This window comes from Babylonia areolata, chromosome 21, assembly GCF_041734735.1.
Source record: "Babylonia areolata isolate BAREFJ2019XMU chromosome 21, ASM4173473v1, whole genome shotgun sequence".
NCBI classification, from domain to species: domain Eukaryota; kingdom Metazoa; phylum Mollusca; class Gastropoda; order Neogastropoda; family Buccinidae; genus Babylonia; species Babylonia areolata.
This window is the reverse complement of record NC_134896.1, coordinates 41,606,580-41,634,471: the sequence shown is the minus strand read 5'-3', so window position 1 is coordinate 41,634,471 and position 27,892 is coordinate 41,606,580. Positions and strand designations below refer to the sequence as shown.

General features: G+C 42.1%; 1 protein-coding gene across 1 annotated transcript in view; it reads left to right on the top strand.

Annotated features, from left to right (window-relative positions):
* Positions 1–24,277, top strand: part of LOC143296156 (exportin-5-like) — a 47,085-nt gene extending 22,808 nt beyond the window's left edge. The window contains exons 16-32 of the mRNA XM_076607959.1: positions 1,549–1,655; positions 2,907–2,999; positions 3,995–4,094; positions 5,118–5,183; positions 6,368–6,483; positions 8,847–8,947; positions 10,019–10,115; positions 10,590–10,726; positions 11,342–11,439; positions 12,644–12,690; positions 13,380–13,465; positions 14,440–14,579; positions 15,786–15,890; positions 17,312–17,452; positions 19,452–19,520; positions 20,869–20,970; positions 24,041–24,277. Coding sequence (XP_076464074.1) covers positions 1,549–1,655; positions 2,907–2,999; positions 3,995–4,094; positions 5,118–5,183; positions 6,368–6,483; positions 8,847–8,947; positions 10,019–10,115; positions 10,590–10,726; positions 11,342–11,439; positions 12,644–12,690; positions 13,380–13,465; positions 14,440–14,579; positions 15,786–15,890; positions 17,312–17,452; positions 19,452–19,520; positions 20,869–20,970; positions 24,041–24,187 — 1,752 coding nt within the window. The 3' untranslated portion in view covers positions 24,188–24,277. The remainder of the gene's footprint in view (positions 1–1,548; positions 1,656–2,906; positions 3,000–3,994; positions 4,095–5,117; positions 5,184–6,367; positions 6,484–8,846; positions 8,948–10,018; positions 10,116–10,589; positions 10,727–11,341; positions 11,440–12,643; positions 12,691–13,379; positions 13,466–14,439; positions 14,580–15,785; positions 15,891–17,311; positions 17,453–19,451; positions 19,521–20,868; positions 20,971–24,040) is intronic.
* Positions 24,278–27,892: the final 3,615 nt, after the last annotated feature.

The following is a 27,892-nucleotide window of genomic DNA, read 5'->3' as shown; positions in this document are numbered from 1 at the left end:
CAACAACAGTAACAGTAAATCTAGACAGTACCTACATGTTGTACATACAGGACAACAACAGTAACAGTAAATCTAGACAGTACCTACATGTTGTACATACAGGACAACAACAACAACAGTAAATCTAGACAGTACCTACATGTTGTACATACAGGACAACAACAACAACAGTAAATCTAGACAGTACCTACATGTTACACATACAGGACAACAACAACAACAGCAGATCTAGACAGTACCTACATGTTACACATACAGGACAACAACAACAACAACAGTAAATCTAGACAGTACCTACATGTTGTACATACAGGACAACAACAACAACAGCAAATCTAGACAGTACCTACATGTTACACATACAGGACAACAACAACAACAGCAAATCTAGACAATACCTACATGTTATACATACAGGACAACAACAATAATAGTAAATCTAGACAATACCTACATGTTGTACATACAGGACAACAACAACAACAGTAAATCTAGACAGTACCTACATGTTACACATACAGGACAACAACAACAACAGCAAATCTAGACAATACCTACATGTTACACATACAGGACAACAACAACAACAGCGTATCTAGACAGTACCTACATGTTACACATACAGGACAACAACGACAACAGTAAATCTAGACAGTACCTACATGTTACACATACAGGACAACAACAACAACAGCAGATCTAGACAGTACCTACATGTTACATGTTACACATACAGGACAACAACAACAACAGCAAATCTAGATAATACCTACATGTTACACATACAGGACAACAACAACAACAGCAAATCTAGACAGTACCTACATGTTACACATACAGGACAACAACAACAACAGCAGATCTAGACAGTACCTACATGTTACACATACAGGACAACAACAACAACAGCAAATCTAGACAGTACCTACATGTTACACATACAGGACAACAACAACAACAGCAGATCTAGACAATACCTACATGTTACACATACAGGACAACAACAACAACAATAAATCTAGACAGTACCTACATGTTACACATACAGGACAACAACAACAGCAGATCTAGACAGTACCTATACAACAACAACAACAGCAGCAAATCTAGACAATATCTGCGCCTTACACATACAGGACAACAACAACAGCAACAACAAAAACGACAACATCAAAAGACATCCAAACTTAAGTGTACAGCATCAAGACATCCAAACTTAAGTGTACAGCATCAAAAGACATCCAAACTTAAGTGTACAGCATCAAAAGACATCCAAACTTAAGTGTACAACATCAAAAGATATCCAAACTGAAGTGTACAACATCAAAAGACATCCAAACTTAAGTGTACAACATCAAAAGAAGTCCAAACTGAAGTGTACAACATCAAAAGAAGTCCAAACTGAAGTGTACAACATCAAAAGAAGTCCAAACTGAAGTGTACAACATCAAAAGACATCCAAACTGAAGTGTACAACATCAAAAGAAGTCCAAACTGAAGTGTCAGGTTTTCTGTTCCTGCTGACCCAGATCCTCTGTGACATTGCAGCCACAGTTTGAACACCTGTACGTGTGCATCAAGAACATCGATGCTGATCCAGATCAGCTGTCACAGATGGAGAGATGTATTCTGATTGAGGCGCTCATCATCGTCAGGTATACACATTCCTCATGGTTATTGAAGCCATCACAGTGGCAGCATTGCAGTATTGATGCAGCATGGCTCAGAGCCAGTGTCAGATGTTGTTTTTTTTTTTTTTTAAACCAGTTAGTTGGACACAGCTGTAAAGAATGGGAGATCTTTACTGGGGGAGGGAGGGGGTAGGGGGGGAAACCCTTTGTTTTAATAATTTAAGTCTGTAATTGTTTTCTTTCGTTCTGCAAAAAAGTTGCAAGTTGGTGGCTTAAGAAGTAATGATGTGGCAAGTGTTTGAAGAGAGCAACTGTGCAGTCAGCTGGTTCAGGATTAACCAGGAAAGAAAGTCTGGGTGATGCCTGACCTTCCTTTAAAATCACAGTCGTGTTCTTTTTCTTTTTCGTGTGTGTGTGCACATTTACCTCGGGCAGGCTTGGGAAATGCAGACACCTGCTGTGGTTATTCCACTCTGTTTGGATGTTGGAGGCATTTTTACTGTCACAGATACTGCCCTGCCTTGTGGTGATTCAGTGCGACTATCTGTCTCTTCTTCTTTTTTTATATATTTTTTATATATTTTATGGGTTTTTTTGTGTCTGTCTTTATTTAACCATTCCCCTCCTGCCTGTCCTTTTTTATCTTTTTTTTTGTGTGTGTGTTCTGTCATCTTTTCCTGTGTGCGGTGAGGTTAGTAACAGGCATTCCATAGTCCCTGTGTGCCTTTCACTGTGAACTTCTTCTTTGTTCGTGAGCTGCAACTCTCACGTTCACTCGCTTGTACACGAGTGGGCTTTTTCGTGTATGACCGTTTTTACCCCGCCATGTAGGCAGCCATACTCATTTTTGGGGGGGATGTATGCTGGTAATGTTCTTGTTTCCATAACCCACCGAATGCTGACATGGATTACAGGATCTTTAACGTGCGTATTTGATCTTCTGCTTGTGTATACACACGAAGGAGGTTCAGGCACAAGCAGGTCTGCACATACGTTGACCTGGGAGATCGGAAAAAATCTCCACCCTTTACCCACCAGGCACCGTTACCAAGATTTGAACCAGGAACCCTCATATTGAAAGTCAAAACGCTTTAACCACTCAGATATTGCGCCCCGTCACACAGTGAGCAACTGGGGGTCCTGCAAAACTGGCCTGCTTCTTGGAGTTGTTATGCAGAAATTTTGATATTTAGACATGTATTGTTTTTTTCTGTTGGTTTACACTGCTGTCTGTCCATCGTTCTCATTTTTACCTGCAGCTTGTTCTGGTTTCAGCAACCAGTTTGCAGACTTTGACCGGCAGTCTGCATTCATCGCTGAAGTGCTGGCTCCTGTCAAACAGCTGTGGGTGTCTCCACAGTTCACTGAGTGAGTGTTCACAGTTTGTGTCAAGGAAGGTGTGATGGATGAAATGGCCTACCTTCTTTGAGTATGTGCATGTGTTGTGTGAATGTGTGTGTTTGTCTGTGTGAGTGAGTGTGGGTGTATGGTGTGTGTGAAATCAGTTCAAGTTAAAGAACTTTAGTTATCCCACTGTGTGTAGTTACTTGGCAGCCTTATGTGTGTGTGTGTGTGTGTGTGTGTGTATGCACATGTCCGTGTGAGTGAGTGTGGGTGTATGGTGTGGGTGAAATGAAGTCAAGTCGAAGAACTTAAATTATCCCAGTGTGGATAGTTACTTGGCAACCTTTGTGTGTGTGTGTGTGTGTGTGTGTGTGCACGTGTGTGTCACTGTCTATGTGTGTGTGTGTGTGTGCATGTGTGCGTGTGTGTATGCTGTGCTTGTACTGTCCAGTGTTATTTTGTCCAAAGACTTTGTATCCTTGAAATGTTTTTATGTTTACTGCTTCATCATGCTTTTATAGTCTTTATGTATGAATTGTTGAATATTCTGTGGGCTAATTGGTGCCTGTACGCTATTATTAAATGAAAAATTTCCCTGTCCAGCGCACATTTTGGGCAGAGGGTAGAGATGCTAATCTTCTGAAAGTGACAAGTTTGAGTTTGTGTTGTGTGTGTACTTGTGTGTTTGTGTGTGTGTGGGGGGGGGAGAGTGGGAGTGTATGTATATGTGTGCGTGCATGCATGTGTGTGTGTGTGTGTGCATGTGTGTGTGTTTATGTGTTCATGTGTGTGTGTGTGTGTGGTAGTGTGTGCGTGTGTGTGTTCATGTGTGTGTATGTTCATGTGTGTGTTCATTGTGTGTGTTCATTGTATGTGTGTGTGTTTATATGTGTGTGTGCGTGTGTGTGTTCATGTGTGTGTATGTTCATGTGCGTGTGTGTGTGTGTTCATGTGTGTGTGTGTGTTCATTGTGTGTGTGTGTGTGTGTGTTCATGTGTGTGTTGTGCGTGTTCTCACAGAGCGTTCAGCCACCCTGCCAAGTTGATGGCCTACATAGGCCTGGACCAGAAGCCGGTGCAGCCCAGTTCTGCCGACACCTGCGGCATCAACAGGTCTCATGTAGGTCCTCTCAGGTGTTCACTGAATTAACGCGGGTGCTTGGATGTCCTTGATGAAGCTTTCAGAACCCTAACTTGTTTTTGACACTGTTTTTTTTTTTTTTTTGCTTTCTTTTTTCAGTTTATAGTTTCTCTAGTCTTCTATCTACCTGAATTGTGAAATGTGCTCAGAGCCACAGGGTGAACACTATACAAATGTATATTGTTATTTTTGTTTTTGATTTTAACGCTATTAGTTGTTTGTTTTTTTTGCTTTCTTTTTCTGTCTATAGTTTCTGTGTCTTTTTCTACAGATCTACATTTACCTATTAGTTTGGTCTTTTGTTACGTTGTTTTAGAGTTATGTATGCATTTTAAAGTGTGAAAGCTCTTGATCCCGCACAAGTTCTCACGTAATATGGATACACTTATTGTTGTGTTGAACTTTTATGCTTTCTTTACTAAATGTTGAAGTAGGTTTCAGATTAGTTATTTCTGTCATTTGGGTAGGTGTGCAGAATTGGAAAGCTGTCGGTTTACATTTTTGGAGTTTCTGTTCCTGTTGGAAGAGCAGGCCTGATAAAGTCCTGAATTTCTGGACCTGTTTATAGACAACAAACCAGTCTTTGAGTCTGGAAGGCCTTCCACCTTTCTCCCACTACAGAACTGCTTCTGTATTTGAAGGGACAGCATGATCCAGAATGCCTATCCATCACTGTGAACGGCTGTCTCACCACTGGATGAGTGCAGTGGGTTTCTGTCAGAGACACTTTACTACAGGTCACATGATGCGAGCAGTGCTCAGCATTTCAGCCAGTCTCACTTGAGCTGTATCTCTCTCTCTTTCTCTCTCTCCCTCTCTCTCGCTCTCTTTCTCTCTCTCCCTCTCTCTGTGACTCTCCACTCTCTCTGTGACTCTCCACTCTCTCTGTCTCTGTCTGTCTGTCTGTCTCTCTCATCAGAGTTAATCAAAATGATAGTATTGAGTGGAGTGATGAGGTTGAATGGAAGGACATAAAAGAGGTGTGTTTTGCTGTGTCCACAGATCATGTACTGTGTCAACATGATTCTGGCCTGCATGAAGAGAACCACATGGCCAAGTGATGTCAGTGTAAGTCCTTCCTGTTGGCTGTGACACACACACACACTTTTTGTTCCAGTGTATCTTATTAAGGAGACAATGTTTGTTGTGTACGTGATGCAGCTACTTTGAGTGTTTGATTTTGCCTGTGTATCCATCGTTCGATGTAATGTGTTCAGAGTTTACCACATGTGTATATATTTTGATTTGTCAAGTCATGTTTTACATATTGCACAGTACAGTATTTTGAGACACTTGTTCAGAAGAAGAGTGTCCTACCTGCTATGTTTTACGTTCATGGGTGACGACTGCCATCTTCACTTGTATCTTGGAGTGGGCTTTTACGTGCATGACCAAATTTTCCCTGCCATGCAGGCAGCCATTGTCCATTTTCAGGGGTGTGAAGCTGGATGCGTTCTTGTTTCCATAACCCACCCAACACTGACATGAAGGCGGTTCAGGCACTAGCAGTCCTGCACATCTGTAGACCTGGAAGATCAGAAAAATCTCCACCCTTATCCCACCAGAGGCAGCCAGATTTTGATTCAAGAACCCTAGGATTGAAAATCTACTACTCTGAGCACTTGGGTATTGTGCACATGAGAAAAAAAAGGTCATGAAGACATGGCTCAGCAGGAGAATCTTCACTCTTAACCCACCAGGTGCTGTGACCCGAGATTCGAAACCAGGACCCTCACACTGAAAGTTCAGTGCTTTACCAACTCAGCTGCAACAGCCATCCTAACTGGTTTGTGTGTGTGCATATGGAGGGATGGCCCAGAGGTAACGCGTCTGCCTAGGAAGCGAGAGAATCTGAGCACGCTGGTTCAAATCGCAGCTCAGCCACCGGTATCTTCTCCCCCTCCACTAGACTTTGAGTGGTGGTCTGAATGCTAGTCATTTGGATGAGATGATAAACAGAGGTCCCATGCACAGCATGCGCACGTAAAAGTACCCAAGGCAACAAAAGGGTTGTTCCTGGCAAAATTCTGTAGAAAAAATCCACTTCAATGGGAAAAACAAATACAACTGCATGCAGGAGGAAATTTAAAAAAAAGAAAAAAAAAAAAGGGTGGCGCTGTAGTGTAGTCACGCACTCCCCCTTGGGAGAGCAGCCCAAATTTCACATAGAGAAACCTGTTGTGACAAAAAGAGAAATACAATACAATACAATACAATACAATACAATGTGTGTGTGTGTGTGTGTGTGACAGGTGGCAGAACGCGGGGGCTTTGTGCTGTGCAAACAGGAGGATGGCAGTGTGATATTCCGCAGTCCTGCCACCGCCCACATCCAACAGTACCTGGACAACCTGTTTGCCCTCATCAAGTCTGTACTGTGCTGTGCTGTGTGTTCTGTGAAATGGTAGTGTTAGGTGTGTGTGGGGTGGGGTGTCTGGGTGGTGTGTGTGTGTGTGTGTACAACCTGTTTGTCCTCATCAAGTCTGTTCTGTGCTGTGCTGTGTGTTCTGTTAAATGGTTGTGTGGTGTGGTGTTGTGTGGTGTGGTATTGTGTGTGTGTGTGTGGTGTGGGGTGTGTGTGTATTTTTGTGTATGTTTGTGCATACATGTGGACAGCTTGTGTGTGTGTGTGTGTGTGTGTGTAAGGTTTATGTAAATCGACTCATAGCCATGGAATTTTTTTTTTTATAGGGATAATGTTTGTTTTTTTATGATATTTAACATAGACAAAAAGTTCTTTGGTGTTAAGAATATTTGTGTGATGATAGGTGTATTGATTACACTTTATTATTTTCCAGAATATACCTTGGGGTATCATTTCTTTAACTTATGGTTCTTTTTTTTTTTTTTTTAATTACCAAATTATTACAAAAACCTGAACATTTTTCTAATGAGCATAATCATATAATCCGGATTTCGTAGTTAGTGTCAGAATGTGTGTGTGTGTATGTGTGTGTATGTGCGTGCATGTGTGTGTGTGTGTGTGTATATGTGTGTGTGTGTTTGTGTATGTGTGTGTGTATGTGTGTGCGTGCGTGCGTGTGTGTGTGTGTGTGTGTATGTGTGAAGGAGTCATAAAATCATGTGAATATTGATTTATGAAGTGTCCTGCCCTTTTTATAATGAAGAAGCACAGGGAACACATTTACTGGTTGTGTAATGAACATATTGCTATGTCTGCAGTGAACACCCGTTGTGCGAACGCTGTTGTCAGCATTCTCATTCATTATCATATCATCTAGTGCTTTGTGTTGTGTCCAGCTGGGATGTCTCATGTGATGTTTGTTTGTACCAGTTGTTCATTGCCTTTCTCCGTCTCTCTCTTCATGGATGTCTTTCTGCTTGTATTTTTTTGTTTTTTCAAACTTGCAAAGAAATTTTTCAAACTTGATGAGGACATATTGTGTTGTTGACGTTGCTTGATGAGGACATATTGTGTTGTTGACATTACTTCATTAGGACATATTGTGTTGTTGACGTTACTTGATGAGGACATATTGTGTTGTTGACGTTACTTGATGAGGACATATTGTGTTGTTGACGTTACTTCATTAGGCCATATTGTGTTGTTGACGTTGCTTGATGAGGACATATTGTGTTGTTGACGTTACTTGATGAGGACATATTGTGTTGTAGACGTTACTTGATGAGGACATATTGTGTTGTTGACGTTACTTTCTGAGGACATACTGTGTTGTTGATGTTACTTCCTGAGGACATACTGTGTTGTTGACGTTGCTTCATGAGGACATATTGTGTTGTTGACGTTGCTTCATGAGGACATATTGTGTTGTTGACGTTACTTGATGAGGACACATTGTGTTGTAGATGTTACTTGATGAGGACATACTGTGTTGTTGACATTACTTCCTGAGGACATATTGTGTTGTTGACGTTACTTGATGAGGACATACTGTGTTGTAGACGTTACTTGATGAGGACATATTGTGTTGTTGACGTTACTTCCTGAGGACATATTGTGTTGTTGACGTTACTTGATGAGGACATATTGTGTTGTAGACGTTACTTGATGAGGACATATTGTGTTGTTGACGTTACTTGATGAGGACATACTGTGTTGTAGACGTTACTTCCTGAGGACATATTGTGTTGTTGACGTTACTTCATGTGGACATATTGTGTTGTAGACGTTACTTGATGGGGACATATTGTGTTGTAGACGTTACTTGATGAGGACATATTATGTTGTTGACGTTACTTCCTGAGGACATATTGTGTTCTTGACGTTACTTCATGTGGACATATTGTGTTGTAGACGTTACTTGATGGGGACATATTGTGTTGTTGACGTTACTTGATGAGGACATTGTGTTGTTGATGTTACTTCCTGAGGACATATTGTGTTGTAGACGTTACTTGATGGGGACATATTGTGTTGTAGACGTTACTTGATGAGGACATATTGTGTTGTTGACATTACTTCATGTGGACATATTGTGTTGTAGACGTTACTTGATGAGGACATATTGTGTTGTTGACGTTACTTCCTGAGGACATATTGTGTTGTTGACGTTACTTCATGAGGACATACTGTGTTGTAGACGTTACTTCATGAGGACATATTGTGTTGTTGACGTTACTTCATGAGGACATATTGTGTTGTTGACGTTACTTCATGAGGACATATTGTGTTGTTGACGTTACTTCATGAGGACATATTGTGTTGTAGACGTTACTTCATGAGGACATATTGTGTTGTTGACGTTGCAGAACGTTTTGCTGTCTGTGGCTGCCAGACTTCATGAAGCTAAGACACCCAGAGTTCAGCAAAGCGTATGACCTGATGGAGAACGAGAGGCTGGCTGCCCTAGGTTAGTCCTGCAGGCAGGGTGGTGGTGGTGGTTTTTTTTTTTTTTTTTTTTTTTTTTTTTTTTTTAAGAGAAATCAGTGGATGCCTAACCAAAAGTTCTGCAAATGAGCAGGATAGTTTCAGCATCCCTGGAAGGTTCTTTTTTTTTTTTTTGTCTTTTGTATCATTTTTTTTTTTTTTTTGTTTTGTTTTGTTCCTTCCATCATCATTTTTCTCCTTTCTGTTGTCTTTTCTTTTCTTTTTTTTTTCCTCATGTTTTTAATCTGTCTTCTTCCCAATAGCATGTTCAAACACTTACAAGACCATGCAACATATATTACACATACATGATGGCTTCATACAAAATCATATTCCCTGAAAGAGAAGCATGGTATACATACACACACACCCTCTCACTCTCTCTGTGTCTCCTTTACTCACTCAATCCCCACAAGCTCTACACCTAAGTACAATAATATGTATGTGGGGTGGTTGTTGTTGTTCCCCATATCCCTCCTCTGTTTGTGTGCCACAACTCCCATTTTCACACATGTTTACAAGTGGGTCATTCCATGAATTGCTGTTTTTTACCCTGCCATTTAGCCAGCCACACAGTTGTGTGAATACTGGGTATGTTAGTGTTTCCAAAACTCACTGAACAATGACATGGATTTCAGGATCTTTACCATGAATATTTGATGTTCCAAATCGATGAAGGGGGTTCAGGCAATAGCAGGTCTGCACATATGCTGACCTTGGAGTTCAGAAAAATCTCCCCCCTTGAACCATCAGATGCAGCCAGGATTTAGACTGAAGACACTAGGATTCAAAGTCCAGTGCAGAAATCCATTTAGGCAGAAGGGTTAAAACTTTTTAGGATGGGGGAGAGGGAGAGAAACTCTGTTCTTAGGGAGTGTGCTGACAGAGAAGTGGGTGACACTGTACATACTTGCAGCGTTGGTCAGGAAAATGTCAGAGGGGGTGAGGGACAGAGAGGTGTTGGTCTGTTTCTTTATATTTTGATTTTTAGCATTCTTCTTTATTTCTTAATGTCCATAAGGATGCATATGTATGTTTTGATTGTTTTGTTTAGGAATCCAGCCGCCTTCTGTGGACAACGCTGACTCCTTTGTGAACAGACAGCCTCTGGAACGCATGCAGAACTTCATCTCTGTGGCCTACGACAACTGGTGAGGGAATCTGTTCATTTTGTGCTTATTTGTTTTAAAAAAAAAAGCTTTTTATGCTTAGTGGGCTTATAATTCATGTTGATGGACAGCTGAAGAGCGCCTGAATGCAGCTGTCTGTGGGCTGTACCCAGGAGGCAGCCTGTTGTGCAGATGACTCTGTAAGGTGCTTAGAGTTTTGTCTCTGACCAAAGACAGGCTTTGTATAAATATCAGTAATAATCATGATAGTAATAGTAATGATAATGTTGGAAGCAGTTACAGCCAGGTGTGTTTTATTTGTGAGTTTGACACCGCAGGTTGACTGTCCTGATCGTGTCATGACACCATGAATGCTGTGTACTTCATTACTTGTCAGTAATCTGTACTGCTGTTGTTGTTCAGTCCTGGTGTGGCCCTTTGTGGTCAGCTGGGCTACAGGAAACAGTGATAGAGAAATGAGCCGTGTGAAGATGACCTGGTGTCTGTGGTGTGCAGTTTCCACATCCTGGGCAATGCGGGTCAGTGTCTGGGTCCCGAGTTCTACAGCTGGCCGGGTCTGGGTCAGGTGCTGGTGGACTCTGTGTTCTGCAACATGGACCACCTGCCTGACTACCGCCTCAAGCCTGTCATCCGTATCCTGACCCCTGACCTGCTTGTTTGTGTGTGGGTGTGGGGTGTGTGTGCGTGTGTGCGTGTGCGCGTGCGCGCGTGTGTGTGTGCATGTGTGGGTGTGGAGGGATGGGTGTTGGGTGTCATGGGTGTGTGTGTGTGGGTGTGTGTGTGTGGGTGTTTGTGTGTGTGTGTGAATGTGGATGTGAATGTGGATGTGAATGTTTGTGTGTGTTTGGGTACATTACTTGGGTACCACTGGACTGATGAGGGAGGAAACGGGGATTATGTGATTGCCTTGGAAGCAGTTCCATCTGAAGATGATTGTAACAGAACTATTCCTATGGGTTATTTCTGCTCAGGTCTACTCCTGGCAGTACATTTTGGGGCGTGTCTAAGATTTACCACTGAGTTAAGTTCTGTTACACATGGAGAGTAAATCTGTTTGGACCCAAGTAACTCCCATGGAAACATTCTAAGCAAACATGAGAGTAATTCCATCACGAGGGTAAAGTTTTGTTTTGATTCCCAGGGAGTAGTTCTGTTACCTGTACAAACGTACTCCCAGGAACACCTCTGTGGAGGGAGTCATTCTGTGATGTTACACCTCCTGCGTGTCTTTCCTTAGCCAGGGACAGGTGCCTTTGTGAAGCCGTTCATCATCAACTGCCCCAAGCAGTACTATGCCTCTGCCGCTGTGCCTGTTCTCTCTGCCTTGTGCCCCTCCATTTTCCAGGTGGGTTCCTTGTCACTGTGTGGCCACAACATGTGTTTTTGACAGTCTGTCATATCTTTGATTATCAGAACAGCTGGAGATGCGATCACACCATCTCCCCTATCAGTTAACAGAACATCCCTCGGTAGCCCAGCTAAATAGCGCCCAGCTGCAGCCTCTCACAACACGACAGTTTTCATCAGCATACTGATGTTGGTCGTTAGGTGGAAGGGGAAGAAGACAGCAGAGAAGGACACTGCTGACCCGACGATCTGGGCTAAAATTTGATTAAGTGGAGAGCGTCTTGCTCAAGTTACATTCCCACTCTCTCGGCCAAGATCCCCAAAAGCCAACTGGCCCCTGTCTAGGAGTATGAAAATGAACTGGCAGCAAACAGTAGAGAGAGGCTCCAGACTTGTCAACAGACAGTGGAGTGACACCAGCAGACTGTCTGAGGACCGTGGACTATGGAGCTGCTTGACTGCCTCGCACAATACAGGAGCATCAGAGTCTGAGTAATGACTGAACTTATGCTGCTTTTTTTTCTTCAGATTTTTGCGGGTGGTGTTTTTTCTTCTTGTTTTCAGGTTCTTTTGAATCTATATTGACAGTGTTTTCAGCTCTGTGGCCCTGTGGGGTTGGCTTGGCTTTGAGCAACAATGATAAATAAATAAATTGTGTGAATGTGTGCATCCACATGCATCCATTTCACATGTTCCACAAAGGATGCATGAAGGAATGAATGGTGTTCTGTCTGGCTGGGAATTGGTTTAAAAGTCAGAATCTGTGTGTGTGTGTGTGTGTGTGTGTGTGTGTGTGTGTGTTTTCAAACAAAAGATTTTTGTATCCTTCTCTTTGACTTTGTATGCATGTGTGTGATGGTTTTGTTGTGGAATGAACTTATTTTGTAAGGCGAGTTTCCCCTTTACGTTTCACTGCAGATAGCCCATTTATAACTAAGGATTAAAAAAAAAATTCCTATGTTATTATTGGCCTATAACATCATTTCACTGCCACATATTCATTTTAAGAAGTGAAATCAGAATGTGTTTCCTGGTTCAGAATGTTTGTGTGAGAATAGCTGCAAACTGGACATTCACAATTCCCACCCTCCACTTGATCCTCCCCTCCCACCCCCACTCTCACCTGTCAACTGAAATTTGGATTGGTGTATTGTTTTGATTGGTTTTTGTTACCATTTTGTTGTGCATGTCGTATGTTTCAGAGATTGTCCGCAAAATGGGTTCATATTGACCAAAGAGTTGAAGAAGGGTAAGTGCGATGTTTGCTTTTTTGGTTGTTTTTTTTTTGCAGCAACAGCAAAATAGACAAGTTAAAAACAACAAGAACAGCAACAACAACTGAAAAGCTGGTTTAATTACACATACTTAACCGTGACCCACTAGTGCAGACTCCGGCAGGGGTCTGATATTCCTGTCCTGTGCAAACTACTATCCACCTATGCGGAGAAATCGAAAGTAGCTATGGCCGATAACCGCTGGATCAGCCATGTATGCATTTTGACCAGTTCATGACTAACGTAAAACATACTGACAGTCCACCTTAGCAGCTGTGATTGATATTGATGTTAATGAAAGTTCACAGGTCAGGCTGAAAGATAATGCTTGATGGATGTGATTGATGTGTACCACTGATGATTCAGTTTAATTGGGATCCACAGGTCTGCTCTGTCAGATTATAGTTTCTTATTGTACTGTGTTGTCTTGTATTGTGTTGTATTATGTATTGTATTATATTTCATTGTTTTGCATTACTCTTTTGCAAAAACAGATTTCTCTTTGTGTAATGATGCTCAAGTCGAGTGATGTAAAATGCTAGGGTTTGGCAGGTCTGAGTAAGTGAAGTGATCATCATTTGTATAATGATATATGGTGAAAATGATGATGATGATGACGAAGCTGATGATATGGGGGGTGGGTGGTGGGGGGTGGGTGTTGCAGACTGGACGAGGATGAGAGTGAGTCCCAGGAGGTTCTGGAGGACCAGCTGACCAGACAGCTGACCAGAGAATACCTGGAGCTGATCGGTGAGTTGACCAGTCATGACCGCCCAGTGCTTGGTCTTGTACTTCCAGTCAGAGAGACCTGAGTCAGAATCCTTGTAGCAGAAGATTAAGTGTGGAATAATTTTTTTCTGATCTCCCATGTCAGCATTCATGCCAGCCTGTTATTAGTTTTTTTTGCCTTTTGTCCCCTTCGTGCACATGTAGAAGATGAAATATGTATGATTAAGATCCTGTAACCCATGACAGTGTATGGTATGTGGAAACAGTAACATTCCCAACATGGACACTGTCTGAAACTTGAGTGTGGCTGCCTGAATTATAGTGAAAAGGGTTTAGGGAGGGGGCAAGAGGAAATGGTGGCAGTGGGGTTAAAAATGGTCATACCTGTAAAAATCCACTCAGAGTGAAAGCAGCGTGCCCCATTAGTTGAATTGGTTGAGTGCCAAGTTCACTGTCAAAATATTATGACTTGGAATCACAGACAAACCAGTATAGCCACAAACCCTGTGACATGCATACACAGAGATGCCAACTGTGCGATTATGCCGCATTTTGTTACGCTCTGTCGCAATTTGTACCGACGCTACACCAACGTTGAAATTGTTCCCATGAGTTCATTTTTGACTACATAGCACGGTCACATGCTTTCCTGTCGTAACATACCTAGACGCTCTGGACCTGTCGATCATGAGGCCAGGGCAGTCACTACTCACCTTGGTCATACCTTGCTCAGTTAATCGCGTGCGTGTTTACATTGAAACAGCATTGCGTGGGCCAGTCAACTTAATCGTAGCAGTTACACGGTGTTGCAGGTAGGCCCAAGTATTTGTATGCCTTGTAGATAAAAGATACGTTTGATAATGTGGCTCAGACCCCAAGTGTTTCTAGCAAATTCAAAATGTTCCTACCATGTTTTCTGATTGTTCATACAAACACTTGACAGGGGTTGGCATCTCTTACTACACATGCTAGGTACATGAGGGGTGTGTGTGCAGGAATGATGTGCATCAGTCGCCACAACAACAGGGCGGAGGCCATGGAGGAGACGGCCATGGATGAAGGGGAGGTCACCCCGCAAATCCACAAGAATGACCGCTCCATCAGTGAGCTGGGCGCCCTCTGCCTGAGGAACGAGGTAGGGAGTTCCAGTCTCTCAATGAGGCGTCACTGCGTTTGGACAAATCCATACATGTTACACCACATCTGCTGGGCAGATGCCTGACACACTGATATGTGTGGGGTTTTTGTTGCATGTTTTACATGTTTTATTCTGTTTCTGTGTGTATTTTGCTGAATATATATATCTGGTTTATTTAATGCTTAAAAAAACATGTATCATATACTTTACCATGTCAGTCTGATGCAAAGTAGATATGTTTTCATCAATTTGTACATTTCTGGTTTATTTAATCATTACAAAAATATCATATTTTGTGTATGTATGTTGGTATACATTTCTGGTTTATTTACTACATTACAAAAATATCACATTTCGTGTACATGTGTTGGTGTACATATCTGGTTTATTTAATGCATTACAAAAATATCACATTTTGTGTGTACATGTTGGTTACATATCTGGTTTATTTAATATATTACAAAAAATCATATTATTATTATTATTATTATTATGAACATTTACGTCTAATCATGAAAAACCCTAGGCGTTTACAAATAGAACACATAATGTAAATATGAAAAAGGAAAATTTGAACACACAATACCAAACATTTTTAAAAATCATTCATCCCCCCACACACCCACACCCACAACACACACAAGCACACATGCATGCACACACACAAATCATAGCACACAGTCATTATTCAGGATGGGAAAAGGTGGGTCTTCAGACTGGATTTGAAAGGTCGCAACGAAGATTAGTGATGGAGAGGCTGAGGAAGTTGATTCCAAAGAATGGGGGCTTGGTATGAATTACTGCGTTGGCCAAACGTTTCAGTTTGAGCAGGGGGGATCCTAAGCATGTGGGTGTCAGAAGAAGAGCGGAGTTGGCGTGAGGGTATGTAAGGATGAATGAGATTAGAAAGATACTGTGGACCAGTAGCCTCAACGGACTTGAAACAAAGAGAGACGACTTTTAAAATATTTCTTTCTTGTTCTGGGAGCCAGTGTAAAGCATAAAGGAGAGGAGAGACGTGATCAAATTTAGAGGAATGAAAGACAAGAGGCGTGTATGTGTACATGTTGGTGTATATATCTGGTTTATCAAATACATTATAAAAAAAATGTGTGTATATGTTGGTAACGTACTTGGTTATTTGATATATATATACAAAAAAATATTTTAAATCCTTGCTGAGGGTTGAAACGATGTGTGCAGATCCTGATCCCTTCCATCCTGCTGTGTGTGTTGAATGGCATGACGTGGAGTGACACCACCACCTGCTCCAAGTGTGTCGGACTTTGCTGGATTCTGGTCAAGCAGGTGGGGAACCCCTCAGTCTGCGGAAACTGAACGTGATTGTTCGTCGTTGTGACGGGTTGGGCGTGCGACAGCTGAGTGGTTAAAGAGTTGGACTTTCAGTATGAGGGTCCCAGGGTTCGAATCTTGGTAACGGTGCCTGGCGGGTATAGGGTGGAGATTTTTCCGATCTCCCAGGTCAGCATACGTGCAGACCTGCTTGTGTCTAAACCCCAGTCATGTATATATGCAAGCAGAAGATCAAATATGCACATTAAAGATCTTGTAATCCATGTCAGTGTTCGGTGGGTTATGGAAACAAGAACATACTCAGCATGCAAAACGGAGTATGGCTGCCTACATGGCAGGGTAAAAACGATCATACACATAAAAAGCCCATTCATGTACATATGAGTAAATGTGGGAGTTGCAGCCCACGAACAAAGAAGAAGAGTCTTAGTCACTGTGTGATTTTTCACATCTCCCAGGTCAGCTGATGTGCAGAATTGCTAGTGCCTGAATCCCTCTTCGTGGAACATCAAATGGGCACATTAAAGATCTGGTAATCCATGTCAGCCTTTGGTGGGTTGTTGAAACAGAACATTGCCAGCATGCACTGGAGGGTAATGGAAACAGAACATTGCCAGCATGCACTGGATGGTAATAGAAACAGGACATTGCCAGCATGCACTGGAGGGTAATGGAAACCGAACATTCCCAGCATGCACTGGAGGGTAATGGAAACAGACCATTGCCAGCATGCACACTCTTGGCTGGGTGAAAATTGTCGTGCCCGTAAGACCCCATTCCTGCACTGGAGCGAACATGGGAGTTACTGCAGCCCTTGGACGCAAAGGAGGTGAAATCATTGTAATGGTTACTTATACACAGCTTTTGACAGCCATCCAAGCTTGAAAAGCTAAGAAGGAAAGCATTCCCATCAACCATCAGACTCTGTGACTCAGTAGCATTGCAGGGTCTCATCTGGTGTGTGGCCTTCTGGTGACCTAACATTGACAGTTCCCTGTGGACTGTCAACGGGCACCAGGACTGCGACCGATGAACCTGGGTGTGGCCTTGTTCGGGGGACTTGGAACGAGTGGCAAGGGAGTAATGTCACAGAAACTGCGCAGATGATGGAGCATTACACACACACAAAAAAAAAAGATCCAAGAACTTGATTGATTGAGATTATTGTATGTGTGTGTGTGTGTGTGGTGTTTGTGTTTGTGTGTATCATTGTGTGTGTGTCACTTTGTGTACAGTGGGTGTGGTTGTGTATGTGTGTTGTATGTATTGTGTGTGTGTTGAATGTGTATGTGTGTTGTGTTTGTGTATGTGTGTGTGTTGCTGTGTGTGTATTGTGTATATGTGTGTGCATGTATTGTATATGGTGTGCGTGCAGTATCTATATGATGTGTGTGTGTGTGTGTGTGTGTGTGCAGCTGATAGCGGAGAAGATGATGACCAGTGAGGGTGCGGTGCACGTGCTGCGGTCAGTGCTGACCGGTCTGCGTAAACATGGTCACCACGAGGGGCTCCAGGCCAGTCTGGTCACTTTGGCCCTCACAGTCTTTGAGGAAATGGTCAGCGCCCATAGTTATTGTATTGCACTATAGACTGTGGTATTGTTATTGCTCTTTTTGTTGCTGTCACAACAGATTTCTCTGTGTGAAATTCAGGCTGCTCTCTCTCCCTAAGGAGAGTGTGTACCAATGCCAAGAGCGCCACTCATTTTTTTCCGCCCGCAGTTTTATTTTTTTTCCTGTCACCGTCGCTTTTTCTACAGAATTTTGCTGGGGACAACCCTTTTGTTGCCGTGGGTTCTTTTACCTGTGCGAAGTGCATGCTGCACATGGGACCTTGGTTTATCGTCTCATCCAAATGACTAGTGTCCAGACCAGCACTGAAGGAGTAGTGGAGGGGAAGAAAATACTGGCGACTGTGGGATTCGAACCAGTGCGCTCAGATTCTTTGACTTCCTTGGCAGACCTGTATCCACTAGGCCAACAAATACATGAATACATGTTCATGTATGTAGCGATAAAAAAGTTATGATGATAACAAATATATAAATGCATGTTCATGTATACATTCACCCATGTACAAAAATATGATTTTTTTTGATAAAAATACTTATGTACGCTTCTATGTATGCATACACAATATACAAAAATATCTACTTAAGCATGCTCATGTGTACATCATATCTACATGTATGCCTGGCTGGGCTTTTTTTCTTTTTTCTTGTGAAAAATAGTTGTCTTGCACAAAATATTGTGGAATTGTATTGTGCAAAATATGAATGAGTTAAAGAAATGAGTTAAGATACAATTAAATGCATGTAGGCGCGCGCACACGCACACACACATGCACACACACACGCACACACACACAGACATGCACACGCACACGCGCACACACAGACACAGACCCATACACACACACACACACACACACACACACACACACACACAAATAGCAATGCTGGTTTTTATAGTAGAGTATAATGATAAAGGAAAGTTTGCATACAAAAGTGGCATTGGATCATAACACATTCTTTTGCAAGAACATGCACGCATACTCAGACACAGAGACACACACACACACACACACACACACACACACACACACACAACACACACACACGCGTGCACGCACGCACTCTTTCTCTCACACTCATTTTAACTCACTATATACTTAGGATCTTGTCAACAGGTTGAAATAGAATTATTTTTAAAACATAATTTTGATTATTATTTTTTTTATATATTCAACAAGTTGAAATAGAAATTAAATTTTTTTTTGGGGGGGTGATTATTGACTAGAGATGTGTGTATGTTTGAGCGGAAGGGTAGATGATGACTTATAGTGTACAGTACTGTGTGCAGCGATGTCAGTACACTGGGCTAGATGATGACTGACAGTGTACTGTACTGTGTGCAGCGAAATCAGTACACTGGGCTAGATGATGACTGATAGTGTACAGTACTGTGTGCAGTGAGACACTGGGCTAGATGATGACTGATAGTGTACAGTACTGTGTGCAAAGTCAGTACACTGGGCTAGATGATGACTGATAGTGTACAGTACTGTGTGCAGCGAAGTCAGTACACTGGGCTAGATGATGACTGATAGTGTACAGTACTGTGTGCAGCGAAGTCAGTACACTGGGCTAGATGATGACTGATAGTGTACTGTACTGTGTGCAGCGAAGTCAGTACACTGGGCTAGATGATGACTGATAGTATACAGTACTGTGTGCAGTGAGACACTGGGCTAGATGATGACTGATAGTGTACTGTACTGTGTGCAGCGAAGTCAGTACACTGGGCTAGATGATGACTGATAGTGTACAGTACTGTGTGCAGCGAAGTCAGTACACTGGGCTAGATGATGACTGATAGTGTACAGTACTGTGTGCAGTGAGACACTGGGCTAGATGATGACTGATAGTGTACAGTACTGTGTGCAGCGAAGTCAGTACACTGGGCTAAATGATGACTGATAGTGTACAGTACTGTGTGCAGCGAAGTCAGTACACTGGGCTAGATGATGACTGATAGTGTACTGAACTGTGTGCAGCGAAGTCAGTACACTGGGCTACAGGACCTGCTGGCCACTGTCCCAGACTGCTCCGTGGAGGCTGTGCAGGTGCGTGTAGTGATGGAACCTGTTCCTTCCTGAGAATAGTCCACTTCTTCAGGGACTCTTGACACCGCCACCTGACTTGCACAACAGGGATTGCGGGTAGTCTGGAACAAACCGCATAAAGTTACTTAGGAACTGTGGAATGAACCAGAACTTTTTCGCATAGTTCCAGAACTTTTTGCACTTGTCTGGAATATATCACAGTTTCAGAATTTTTTTGCAGTTGTCTGGAATGTATTATAGTTCCAGAACTTTTTGTACTTGTCTGGAATATTATTATCATAGTTTCTGAACTTTTTACAGTTGTCTGGAATATATCACAGTTCCAGAAATGTTTGCTGTTGTCTGGAATATATCATAGTTCCAGAACTTTTTGCAGTAGTCTGGAATATGTCATAGTTCCAGACCGTTTTGCATTTGTGTCTGGAATATATCATAGTAGTTCCAGAACTTTTTGCAGTTGTCTGGAATATATAATAGTTCCAGAACTTTTTGCAGTTGTCTGGAATATATAATAGTTCCAGAACTTTTTGCAGTTGTCTGGAATAAACCGAAACTTTCTGCAGGTAGTCTGTAATGAACCAGAATTCTAGAACTGTCATTCTTGTCATTGTCAGATTCATGGCAGTAAAGCAAGTAGAACGATAATCAGATTGGCAAAGCATTTGTCTTGAATGAGATCGCAAAATAGACTGAAAAAGAATAGTGCTTGCGAAAATGTAGTATTAAGTAGGAGTTTGTATTCCCTGAAGTGAAAAATGTACATGGAAATATAGAACTAAAGTAATGATTTGACATGACCCATGAGCAACATGGCTGGGGACTGCCATCTTGTTTTGATATTGAGTTGATTTGGTTGATAGTTTCAAAATTCAACAAAAGCATGTTTCTGACCATGCACTGATCAGCTGTTTGCATGATGCTATGACATTATGCCTTTTCTGGAACTTTCTTTTGAGGATGAAAACAAGATCCCCTATACTCCCTCAAAAAAAAAAAAAAAAAAAAAAATCCTAAAAAATCAGTAAACTGATGAAAAATTGCTGTGTGGTTGACAGTGTTTGATGCATGTATATGATATGCAAATTGTATTTGCACAACACACGTACGCATGCATATGCATAAACGCACTCACACACGCATGCGCACACATACATGTATTGTCAACATCCAAGCATGCACGCACGCTTATACATCAGGTGGATGTTCATGTGCATGCATCTGCATGCATGCTATCTCACACACTGCAAATCATGCATGCGCACACACATGTTCAGACACAGACTCTTTCACAATGTTTTACACTGGTGAGAGGGAAACATCGCCTAAATTCTGTCTGACATTGTTTCAGAACTTCGAGAAAACATTCCTGCAGATCTCCAACCCTCAGAAGGCCCCCTCTGAAAAGAAGAAGAAAGACAGTTTCAAGAAGCTGATTGGTGGAATCATTGGAGTAAGTGAAGTGAATGGTTCTTGTTTTTCTGGTCATCTTTCTTTCTGCTTTTGTTTTTATTAAGGCCAGACACTACAGTCAAATAACGACTTCTTTTTCTCTCCGACTGTCTCTCTCTTTTTTTGGTCTGCCAGGTGTATCATCATTGTGGATCACACAAAAAAAGTGTTCTTAGATTTCTGTGAATACCCGTTGCTGTGGAAACCAATCAAAATGGCCACCAAAAACTGTAGCAAAGAAATCGGGTTTGTGGTCCATGTGGTGCATGCAGACACTTTTTGTTATGAGGACTTGATACACAATGACATTATCTTCATGAGATTGTGTTGATTCTTCAATTATTGTACTTTTTATGAATTTTTGAAATTTTGGGTATTGTGAAATCCTCAAAATTTACAATGGGTAAAAAGATTGGAACTACTATGAATTAAAACTCAGAGAATATTTTCATACATACTCGTGACAAAACTTCAATAACATGTCATAAAACAATCATGCAGAGTCTCATGGTTGTAGGTTTACTCATCATTCAGCAAGTCCAAGGTATGTTGTCAAGGCCAGAAACTTGATGACTTGCGTCAAAATTAAACAAAATAAACACTTTCGTGATTCAGCAAGCAATCTTTATTGGCAGTTTTTTCATTATTAAAGACATGAAAAATCATCATTTTGGTCTCTTTTGCACTGCCGTGTCCCCCCTTAACCGCTCGAGTGCTGAACTTTGGCGAAGTCTGACTGGAACAGTGTGGTCCATCTTTGGTGTTCACTTACTGTTTTTTTATGTGCTTTTCAGTGGTGTCATTATTTTGCTGAACAAAAATACTGCAGCCCCAAAAGGAAGAAGTTCAAATATAGAGGGGTGACTTACATCCTGACCTGTAAGCTCTGTCTTATCTCTGTGAGGTGACAGCCCTTCACTGACATCCTGACCTGTAAGCTCTGTCTTATCTCTGTGAGGTGACAGCCCTTCACTGACATCCTGACCTGTAAGCTCTGTCTTATCTCAGTGAGGTGACAGCCCTTCACTGACATCCTGACCTGTAAGCTCTGTCTTATCTCTGTGAGGTGACAGCCCTTTACTGACATCCTGACCTGTAAGCTCTGTCATATCTCAGTGAGGTGACAGCCCTTCACTGACATCCTGACCTGTAAGCTGTCATATCTCAGTGAGGTGACAGCCCTTCACTGACTGTGACATCCTGACCTGTAAGCTCTGTCTTATCTCTGTGAGGTGACAGCCCTTCACTGACATCCTGACCTGTAAGCTCTGTCTTATCTCTGTGAGGTGACAGCCCTTCACTGACATCCTGACCTGTAAGCTCTGTCTTATCTCTGTGAGGTGACAGCCCTTCACTGACATCCTGACCTGTAAGCTGTCATATCTCAGTGAGGTGACAGCCCTTCACTATCAGATGTGCTTATCAGCAGCAGCCAAAGAGTTAACTAGTAAAAAGAAAATTCATATCTATATTAATTGTATTATGTCGTCAGGATATTTTGCATCATTTTCTAAAACCTCAGACTGTTTTTCAGAGTTTATAATTGTTTACATCTTTATTTTGCTTATTCAAGTTCAGTTTTCTCAAACTGCTTTATAAAGTTGATTGGTTTTTATCTCTGTCCTGCTTGTCAAATTTATGTTTTTTGTTGTTGTTTTTTTATTGTGTTACGTAGTTTGCTGGTTTGATGTCTTGCTTATAGAATTAATAAGTTTTCTCAAAGTAATGTTGCATAGTTGGTTTTATTTCTCTCCTTCCTGTTCATTCAGTGCATGTTCAGGTCATTAAAGCATTGATGAGTCAGCCTGTCTCTCAGTTTTCATACCATATTGTCTTTAAGGTGTGTGTCCTTGTCAGTGCTAAAGTGAATGTATTAGAGTACATGCTTGGTATTTCGTATCAAAAGCCTCTCTAAAGTCTAAGCCTCACTAATGTATATGATGGTGATGACTTTGATGACTTGATGTCTCTGCATCATCAACAATATGATTATGATGACTTAATGTCACACATCATCATTAGCACTATGAAGGCGATGATGATGACTTAATGTCAAGACATGTTAATGTTATGGTGATGACTTCAGATGACTTGATGTCTGTACATCATCAACACTATGGTGACGATGACTTCATGTCACACATCCATCATCAACACTATGGTGACGATGACTTCATGCCACACATCCATCATCAACACTATGGTGATGATGACTTCATGTCACACATCATCATCAACACTATGGTGATGATGACTTCATGCCACACATCCATCATCAACACTATGGTGACGATGACTTCATGTCACACATCATCATCAACACTATGGTGACGATGACTTCATGCCACACATCCATCATCAACACTATGGTGACGATGACTTCATGTCACACATCATCATTAATACTATGGTGACGATGATGACCATATCACTTGATGTCAGGACATGTTAACGTTATGGTGATGACTTTGATGACTTGATGTCTGTACATCATCAACACTATGGTGACGATGACTTCATGTCACACATCATCATTAACACTATGATGATGATGATGACCATATCACTTGATGTCAGGACATGTTTATCTTATGGTGATGACTTCAGGTGACTTGATGTCAGTACATCATTAAACTATGATGGTACTGGTGGTGGTAGTGACTTTTGTCAGTATATAATGAAAACTTTAAAGATGATGGTAGTGTTGATGCTGATGACTTGCGTCAATATTTGATGAACGCTATAAAGATGATGGTGTTAGTGGTGATGATGATGATGATGCTGGTGGTGTTGATGACTTAAGTCAGTACATGATGAACACTGTAATGATGGTGGTGGTGGTGGTGATGATGGTGTTGGTGATGATGATGATGACGCTGATGGTAGTGGTGGTGATGACTTAAGTCAGTACATGATGAGCACTATAATGATGGTGATGTTGATGACAGTGTTGGTGATGATGATTATGATGATGCTGATACTGATGATGATGGTGGTGGTGGTGATTGTGGTGACGCTAATGATGCTGATGCTGATGGTGGTGGTGGTGGTGGTGGTGGTGGTGAGTGCAGAAGGACCTAGGCCAGATGTTCAAGCGGGAGGTGCACTACAGGAACCTGCCCCCCATGTTCGTGCGGCGCCCCAGGAAGGTGGAGGTGGACCTCACTGACCATGACGACCACGGCCTCTGCGCCCTCTTCAGGGGTGACGACCTCTGACCCCCTCTCACCACGTCACCTGGGGGGCAGTGAAGCAGGGAGAAGGGGGGTGGGGGTGGGACAGGGATGACGGCCGTGCATCAGCGAAAAACTTTCACCACATTGTCTTCATCATCACAGACAGAAGGAGTGTTTGCAGCTTCTAATGTCGCTGTGTTCTGTGAGGTCTTTATTTCTATGTCACTATTGTCAGGGTGTGTGTGTGTGTGTGTGTGTGTGAGTACATGCCTGAGAGAGAGACATGCATCAATAGTAATAATATTGATGAAAACCAAAACCAAAACGAAATCAATCAATCTGTGCAACAAAGTGCAGTTCGACCATCCATTCAAAGTAATGGCATGTAGTGAGAAATAAAAACAAAAAACATATATAAATGTATAACATAATATTTTCCATATGAGAGTGACAACACAGATTTCACTTTTCACAATGAGCAACACCTGATACTATTTTATTATTGTTGAGTTTTTTTCGTCGCATGTTATTCGCTTCTGCAATATATTTTGCAAGTGACTGTAGTGAAGTTTCCTGATTTAAATTAAGCACTCCAAAAATATCTTCATACTTTGCTGAATTTGTTTTAAATACAACACATTTTTCTCGAATATCGTCATAAGCTTTACAACTAAACAAAAAGGAGAGAGAGAGAGCAGAATATTTTAAGATGCCTTCTTTGAACAGAAATTGCTGTGCAGTGGAGCTTAATGCACAGTGGATATGTTTGTGTGTGTGTGTGTACATCAGTGTGTGTGTGTGTCTCAGAGAGCCACAGAAAGTGCATAGTGGTTCATGATGCAATCCACGAAAAGAAGTTGGTGTGCGTTGGAGCTTATTATGCAGTAGACATCCTGTTACATTGTGACCATGATGTAGAGTCTGCGTGTGTGGTTACTGGGTGGTATGTGTGTAAGTAGGCAGGATGACATGAAACACTTAATGGTTGAACAGGACTTGATACCTACTAAGTACTTACATAACTGTATAATATATGGCACACACCACTCATATTCATGCAACCTACTCAGACATATCCATGCACCCACACGCAGTAGTGCACAGAAACACACACACACACACACACACACACACACACACACACACACAAAGATAGAGCAAGAAAACTCTCATTCATAAGGACTGATAGTCTCACATCCAAAACTGTCTGAAGGTAAGACCCCCATGGCAAATATCTCTAGATCTTGAGCAGTTCTGCAGGATGGTGTGTGTGTACTGTACATGCTGTTGTGGGAATGACAGCAAATGGCAAATATCTCTAGATCTTTGTATTTGTATTTTTATTTCTTTTTATCACAACAGATTTCTCTCTGTGAAATTTGGGCTGCTCTCCCCAGGGAGAGCGCATCGCTACACTACAGCACCACCCTTTTTTTTTGTGTATTTTTTCCTGCATGTAGTTTTATTTGTTTTTCCTATCGAAGTGGATTTTTCTACAGAATTTTGCCAGGAACAACCCTTTTGTTGCCGTGGGTTCTTTTACGTGCATTAAATGCATGCTAGCACACAGGACCTCGGTTTATCATCTCATCCGAATGACTAGCATCCAGACCACCACTCAAGGTCTAGTGGAGGGGGAGAAAATATCGGCGGCTGAACCGTGATTCGAACCAGCGCACTCAGATTCTCTCACTTCCAAGGCGGACGCGTTACCTCTAGGCCATCACTCCACTTAAGATCTTGAGCAGTCTTACAGGATCCTCCGTGTGTAAATGTGCATGCTGTTGTGGGCCTGACAGCAAATGGCTGTGCAGTGGGATGTGGTCAGCTGGGGAGATGTGTGGTTTTGGACTTTACAGGAGAGAGGACTTTGCTTTCTCATGGGTCGTGCCTGGTAGAAGCAGTATGGTCAGAGTGCATGGTTTGCCAGTAGTACGGTCCAACATGTGGATTTTCTTCAGGATGTTGGAAAAGATTGCCATTGTCGTTTGATTTGTGTGTACATGTGTGTGTAAGTTTATGTTTGGGTGTGTGTGTGTGTATGTGTGAGTGTGTGTGTGTGTGTGTGTGTGTGTGTGCGCGTGCATGTGCATTTTTGGGCGCACCTGTTTTGTCAAGAGTAGATGGAATATTGATGCAATGGATTGTTTGTACATGGCTTTCCTTCTTTTGGTCATTCTTTCCCAGCAGTCTGTATGAAAACAACAGAAATAAAGCCCATACACTGGCAAACACACGGACAAACCCTAAACATGCCAACAGGAATGAATAACTAAAACCAATACAGGCTGAAATGTGTGAATCGTTAAAAAACAACAACCGCAGATAGCACATGAATTTTGGATCCAGTCTGGCGTTGTATGTTTGGCATGGAAGAATTTCAGTCCAGTCTTTAAGCTGTCTGGAAGAAGTGTGGAATTTTGTTTGGTCGCATCTGTGGGCATAATGAAGGATGGATTACGCCCCTTTCTTCCTCCAGCCATTGAATTTCAGGGAAGGGGAGAGAATAACTGGGAGAGACTGGGACGTGTTGAGGGCTGACAGCTTCCTCCAGTCTTTCCCTCCGATCTGGTTGAAGATGATAGAACCAGATGCTGGTGGATGAAGATGATAGAACCAGATGCTGGTGGTTGAAGATGATAGAACCAGACACTGGTGGATGAAGATGATAGAACAAGATGCTGGTGGATGAAGATGATAGAACCAGACGCTGGTGGATGAAGATGATAGAACCAGATGCTGGTGAATGAAGATGATAGAACCAGACGCTGGTGGATGAAGATGATAGAACCAGACACTGGTGGATGAAGATGATAGAACCAGATACTGGTGGATGAAGATGATAGAACCAGATGCTGGTGGATGAAGATGATAGAACCAGATGCTGGTGGATGAAGATGATAGAACCAGATGCTGGTGGATGAAGATGATAGAACCAGACACTGGTGGATGAAGATGATAGAACCAGATACTGGTGGATGAAGATGATAGAACCAGATACTGGTGGATGAAGATGATAGAACAAGATGCTGGTGGATGAAGATGATAGAACCAGACACTGGTGGATGAAGATGATAGAACCAGACGCTGGTGGATGAAGATGACAGAATCAGATGCTGGTGGATGAAGATGATAGAACCAGACACTGGTGGATGAAGATGATAGAATCAGATACTGGTGGATGAAGATGATAGAACCAGACGCTGGTGGATGAAGATGATAGAATCAGATACTGGTGGATGAAGATGATAGAACCAGACACTGGTGGATGAAGATGATAGACTGGTGGATGAAGATGATAGAACCAGACACTGGTGGATGAAGATGATAGAACCAGACACTGGTGGATGAAGATGACAGAATCAGATGCTGGTGGATGAAGATGATAGAACCAGATACTGGTGGATGAAGATGATAGAACAAGATGCTGGTGGATGAAGATGATAGAACCAGACACTGGTGGATGAAGATGACAGAACCAGATGCTGGTGGATGAAGATGATAGAACCAGATACTGGTGGATGAAGATGATAGAACCAGATGCTGGTGGATGAAGATGATAGAACCAGATACTGGTGGATGAAGATGATAGAACAAGATGCTGGGTTGTGCTGCCAAAGGTTGTTGGGTAAAATGACATCATGCCACAGCCGTTTCGAAGTTAACATCTGTGTGATTATTGTTGAAATATTGCACAGTCATGTTTGGTGATTTGAACTGGACCATAAAATGACACAGCACCATGCC